Genomic DNA, 6,346 nt, shown 5'->3' on the forward strand with positions numbered 1-6,346 from the left:
CTCCCAGCCCTGAGTGAACTCTGTAGATTTCTCAGTAATTTGGTGAGTTGACACATCATTCTAGTCATTCTCTGCCTGGCTTCAGGAGTTTGCCTGGGCAGCTCATTCAGCGAAAGAACAGAGGACCCTGAGGCAGATTCTGATATTCTTCCTCTGGGCAGCTTCTTCCTCTGATACTGACCCTTCAATTAGTTGTGTTGGCCTCTCCAAATTCCAAACATGGTTTCTTCAAATCAGTGAGACTGACATGCTCTGCTTGGGTTCTTCTCCGCAGACTGTGGTCCAGAAATAAGCCAGTACCATCAGACCTCCTCCGCTCTCAGGCAGACAGTCGTCCAACTGTCTTAGTCCATTCAGGCAAATACCACAGACTAGGTGGCTTATGAACAGCAGAAATATATCGCTCACAGTTCTGGAGGCGGGAAGTCCAAGTTCAGAGTGCCAGCGTGACTGGGTGAGGGGCCTCTTCCAGGGCACAGACTTACTGCTATATCCTCACACGGCAGAAGGGGCAAAAAAATCTCTCTGGAGCCTTTAATAAGAGCATTAATCCCATTCATAAGAGTCCCTCCCTCACTATCTAATCACCTTCCAAAGGCCTTACCTCCTAATATCATCATCACTGGGGACATTCACACCATAGCACCAATGTTTCAAAACTGTGGTTTCATATATTTTGTTCATTTTCCTAGTTGTCTATGATACGAATATAATCTGGTCTCAGTTATTCCATCACGATCTGAAGTGGAAGAATGCCCAATCCTACTTGTCTGGAAGCAGATGCTCTCTAGAACTTGTATTCACTGTGTTTTGAAAAATATATTTAAATCCTTTCCTTTTTTTCTGTATTAATTCTCCATTTCTATAAGACCTCCCTGCTATATTTCCTTTTCAAAAACTGCTCTGACTATTCCTGCATGTCCACTCTTCCATACAACCATTAGATTTCCATAATCAATTTCTCCCAAATTTGCCCTAACATTTGATAGAGACAGAATACATTGATTAATTGGAGGATACTGACATCCTCCACAATACTGACGCTTCCATCTCTCCTATCCAAGTACAAAGTATATCTCTCTGTTTTTCTATCATGTACTTCAGTATTAATTTTCTCCAGACAACTCCCATAAAACTGTTACATTTATTCTTCAACAATTTACTTTTTTGTTAATTTTCTGAAAGGAATCTTATCCTCCATGATCTCTTCTAATGACAGTCCTTACAAAAGAAAGATATTTTTTGCATTAATTTTGTGCCTGCCAACTACCAAGCACTCTTATTAGTTCTAATGGGTTTTCATGGATTCTCCCTGGTTTTCCCAAGTACAGAATCATATCTAGAAGTGACTGTACAGAAAGCACACCTTCAAGGAAGACGACGATTATGAGAACGACGTGTGTTCTATAGCTATGGCCTTTCTTAATGGACTTTGAACCAGTTTGGGGTTCAAATACAACAGGAACGTTTGCGTTACCAAGTCCACTGAGAAGAATGGAAAAGCAGTACATTCACTCTATTCCCTTCCCACTGAATTTCCCCGCAGCTATTTTAGAAGACTGGACAGACACCAACCACAGAAGAAAAAGAATCCAGACTCCAGAACACACAGCCTGATGTCCTAACTTGTTTCTCAGTCATGCACCTATACCGCTATGGTGGTACTAAGTACCAGTAACAGCAGTATCTTTCACAGAATATAGAGAAAACAAGATTTTTTTTAATACAGTAAGCTCTCCATTTTCCCACCTCATCTCTGACCAAATATTTGTTCATTAGTGTGACAGCATTATTATATTTTAATTCAGATCATTCCCAAATTCAGTCTTTACTGAATGATGGGAACAGAAGCCAGGCCCTGGAAGCCCATATATTTCTAATATTGTTATTTTTCTACTCTCATCTCTTATTCTTTAATGTTATCAATAACAAGAAAATAACCAAAAATGCTAATGAAAAATTCTACATCTACAGAACTTTAAAATCTGAATTTATTTTCTGATATATGAATTATCTAAATTCTTAATATATATTAGATAAAAATATGATGGATTCTCACTCTGAATTAGATATAACAGAATAACCAAAAAACAAAGATGACAACTAAAGGAGAAATATAATCCTAATTTAAGATGAATCTAATTTAGATATTTAGGTACAGTATATATCTACACACTCTATAATCTAAAATGATAAATTTTATCAGGAATTCAAATCTCTCCCTTAGCTAATACTAGTGTTCGTCCTTTCAATTTTTCTCTCCCTGTGCATTCCAGTATATGCATGTTCCAACAATTCAGGTGAGCCTGGCAGTACCGCCTCTCAACCTTCTATTACCTATATGAGGACACATGACATGGACATGTACAATTTCCTACATTGTACATTTCTATTCTCAAACACCTGTTTCCCATTCATTTCAAAACTAGTTCATGCATTGAATTCTATGGAAAAAAAAAAAAAAAACAGAAATGTAATACATTGGATGCCTAACCTCTTGATTTTCTACTCCATTGCTGGAAAGCTCCAAAATAGAACCTCCACTGTCAACCACTGCTGAAGTCATTGTTTATTCCCTGAGGAAGCTTGAAATGCTATTAATCAATATAATTAAAGGTTCATGGATGATTGCCAGTGTTATAGGTTTGTATTATCATGTCTTAAAAGTCAATAGAGGAGTGGAGTAGATATCCAGAAATCCAGTCTTCTAAAGATGATTAACCAGAGAGCCTAAAAGGAGGAAGAATTTAAAAAGTTATTAAAAATATATAGGAAGGATATAAAGCAAAACCTATTCTGCAATCTAATTTTTAACATTTTTATAAACTAAGGAAAAGGAGACAGGCATATACAGCCCTGTGTCAAAAGAGGGCAGTAATGAGCATTCTACCTAGCATTGTCAAGTTCATGAACATACTGAAATTAAGTTCTTACCAAGCTATCCCACATAGGTGACATTATATTTACATTCTAAGAGGTAAAAAGTTATAACTGTCTCTCTTTATGAAGATGTACTCTTATTTATAAATATTTTTGTAGAAATTTTTAAATTTTGTATGTATTAAAAACAAAATGTGCTGGACTGAGACTACTTCTAAAATTATTTGCCTATTTAACAAATTAAAAGATTTAATGGTTTGTAAATATTTCATTCTTCTTTGGCTCATTTGGTTTATTTACTTGAATAATGTAACTAGAATTGTATTTTGCTATGTAGCAATCCCATTTTGTGTTCACATTTTGAATAGTCTACAAGAACTATAAAACAGATTAATTTGAGTTGCTTATACTTTCAAATGTAGTTTAAAAATAAAGTAGTGAAATCACTTGGAATGCCTTTAAATATAACTTTATTGTTCTCTCAATAAATTTTTTGCTATTAGTTCAAACTGCAATGCAGCAAATGGTTCAAATACACATAACTTGAGCTTTTTTCTCAAGCAGAGATGAATGCCAATATGTACATTATCTAGATTTACACATTCAACTATTCCTAAAAAGTTACATTTTATTTGATTTTGTATGTGTTCAATTTTTCAGAGAAATTATAGATTTAATTTCTAACAGGATTTTTTTTATATGAAAATTAAAGAATGCAGAAAAATTAAGTACATTTAAAGAGAAAATACATTTCTAACAAATCATTTCATTACCATTATGTCCTATATTAAGTCTGATTACTGGCATCATACAGATAAGAAAATAAAATAATTTCAATAAACTTCTACAATAAAAAGAAATACCTGAAAAAAAGCAGAAATTTCACCTCACTACCTAAAACCATTCAGTACTATTAGCCTCCTTCTTGATCTTATGAACAGAAAATGGAATAGGATGTATTTGTATCTTAAGAAAATAAGAAAAATCCAGTCCCACACACTAAAGCTCACCATTATCATGTGAGGTAATGACTATTTTCAATTTGTTTTCTAAACATATAGATAATAGTAGCAGAAATAAATTTTACTTACAATTTGAATGTTAAGTAGTCTAAGCATCCTTCACTATTTTCACAACTTGGCAAGAGCTAAAATATAAACCAGCAGTTCTTTGGAACTACTAGCAGGGGGGAAAAAGACAGTATTAATATAATTCTATTAAAAAATATTTTGCCCCAAGTATGCGTGATTCAGACAGTATGTACTTATTACAAACCATCTCCAAAGCCTGATGACACACATTATATAATAAACATAATAAATTACTTCTAAGCTATGGAGCAATCAGAAGTTTTTATCAAACTTAAATTTTTAAGTCACCACTAAATAACAATTACTGAGTAAGCACAGACAGATTCAATATATACAGCCTATGTTCCATATTATGGCCTATATATCCCAGGAGTCTAAGACCAAGTTTTTAAAAACTAACCCAAAAAACTACTATAAAATAATGTTAATGACATATTATTGCCTAGTAAATCACTCTCCTGCTCTCTTACCCTCCAAGCCCACATTCCATCCATACACATCCAAACATCTCAATCCTCCTCAAACAGCCTGCACCCGCTCAAAGGCTAATCCGCTGACCTGCGCACTGGAGCTTAGGCCCAGCTCCATCGTTATTTCCTCTTCTTCCTTAACGTTCTTTTAACACCAAGTCCTTTCCTTCAACATCTAAATATTTACAAGACTCTCTCATCTTAAACACGGAAAAGTCCTCCTCCATGACCCTGCACAGCCCTCCAGCTCCTGCTCCAGTTCCCTCTTTCTCAGATAAGGTTCTAGAAAAAAATTTCTATACTCTTTCTATACTCTGTCATTACTTCCTAATGTCTCAGGTACTCCTCCTTCTGTGGCATTGGCATCCACCGCCACTGACTGAAACTTTTACTAAATTCCAGTGGTCAAATCCAACAGATATATTTCTGTCTTCAGAAGACTTAAAGCCTCTGAAGCACTGACCCTGTTGCTCATTCCCTCCCTAAAGCTCTCTCCCAAATTCATCTTCTCCCTCTCTCGCTACTCCTTTTCAATTTCCTCTGACATATCCACCCTAGTTTTCAAGGGGGCTTGGAGCAAGAATACAAATGGGAGCCCATATGCCATATGTAGAAATATTTTAAAATTATAAATCAAGCTAATAAGCTGTTAAATTATTATTCTACCATCCATCCTATCTTGACATGGACAGTTTCATTAATGACCTAAAAGGCCAAGTTCTGATTTGGAATTCTCAGACTCCCTCGAGTTCTATGGGGACGGGCGACGACCGCGCTGCCCACCCTGGCCTGTAACCTGTCCTCTTTTCTCTTCTCAACTCTAGCTCCACTCCGTACTGCAAGGAGCGTCATACACATACATGTGGGCATGCTAGCCCACAAGTCCAAGGTGTGGCCAAATGCCTGCAAAAGGCTGCCCCTTGGCCACCCCTTAGGCCTAGAGAGGCCCATGAACACAGTGAAGAGAGGAAAGAATCGGAAAAGAGGCCTGTGAAAGGACACATGGGCAGGAATTCTGGGGTTCAAATACTTAGAACCTGACCTAGTTCCCTTGCCCCACAAATCCTCATCTTATCAGTAGCTGGAGGAAGGCAAGATGAGAACCTCTAACGCACAGGGCCCAGAGCAGGGCTCCCACTCGGCTAAGTGTGAGGAGGGGTACTCTCTAGTCGACCCCTGCATGTAGGTGTTTCGCTAGTCCTCTGTTACACTCTCTCTAGGCTATCACAAGTACTGCCACGGCTTCACTCAAATCTCTCTTCCAGTCTAAACCATTCTATGGGCTCCAGTTTGTCTACAAGATGCTTCTTCCTTCTACTCTGTGAAATTAAAGAGGGCATAAATAAATCATAAGTATCTATTCTAGGATATCCCAGGCACTCTGTTAATTAATTCAGTCATTCGACAACAATTAACTGAGCACCCACCATATGTTAGCACAGTTTTCAGTGCTAGAAGTACAGCAATGAACAAAGCAAAAGTCCTTGTCCTTATGTATCTTACAGTCCAGTGGGGAGAGATGAAAGCAAAGTACATGTAGCACACACGTAGACGGTGATAAAGGCTAAGGAAACAAATGAACCAAAGGGAGAAAACACTCAGCAGGGAAGAGGGATGCAACTGCAAACTGGGTAGTCAGAGAAGGACTCACTGAAAAGTGACATCTGAGTAAAGACCTAAAAGTAGGAGTGAGCTATGCCAATAGCTGGGGAAAGTGCTCTCTAGTTGAAGGAAAGAGAAAATTCAAGATCTGCAACAGGGAGTTCACCTGACTAGTTCAAGGATCAGCAAGGAGGCCAGCATGACTGAAGTGAAGGGAGCAAAAGGAAGAGAGACTAGATGATGATGACAGAGAGGTAAGGGCCATCTGCGCCCTCTACAAGGGCCCTGACTTTTACTCCAACT

The 6,346-nt window shown here is 37.5% G+C and overlaps 1 protein-coding gene across 5 annotated transcripts in view; it reads right to left on the minus strand.

Annotated features, from left to right (window-relative positions):
• ELF2 (E74 like ETS transcription factor 2) overlaps positions 1 to 6,346 on the minus strand; it is an 80,420-nt gene that overhangs the window by 58,450 nt on the left and 15,624 nt on the right. For all 5 annotated transcript variants that reach the window (XM_015585068.2, XM_015585071.2, XM_006906213.3 and 2 more), the window contains exons 2-3: positions 3,972 to 4,059; positions 2,495 to 2,730 (exon numbers count right to left, since the gene is read on the minus strand). In XM_015585068.2, coding sequence (XP_015440554.1) covers positions 2,495 to 2,566 — 72 coding nt within the window. In that variant the 5' untranslated portion in view covers positions 2,567 to 2,730; positions 3,972 to 4,059. The remainder of the gene's footprint in view (positions 1 to 2,494; positions 2,731 to 3,971; positions 4,060 to 6,346) is intronic.

The sequence above is a fragment of the Pteropus alecto genome, unplaced genomic scaffold, assembly GCF_000325575.1.
Source record: "Pteropus alecto unplaced genomic scaffold, ASM32557v1 scaffold50, whole genome shotgun sequence".
Taxonomy (NCBI): domain Eukaryota; kingdom Metazoa; phylum Chordata; class Mammalia; order Chiroptera; family Pteropodidae; genus Pteropus; species Pteropus alecto.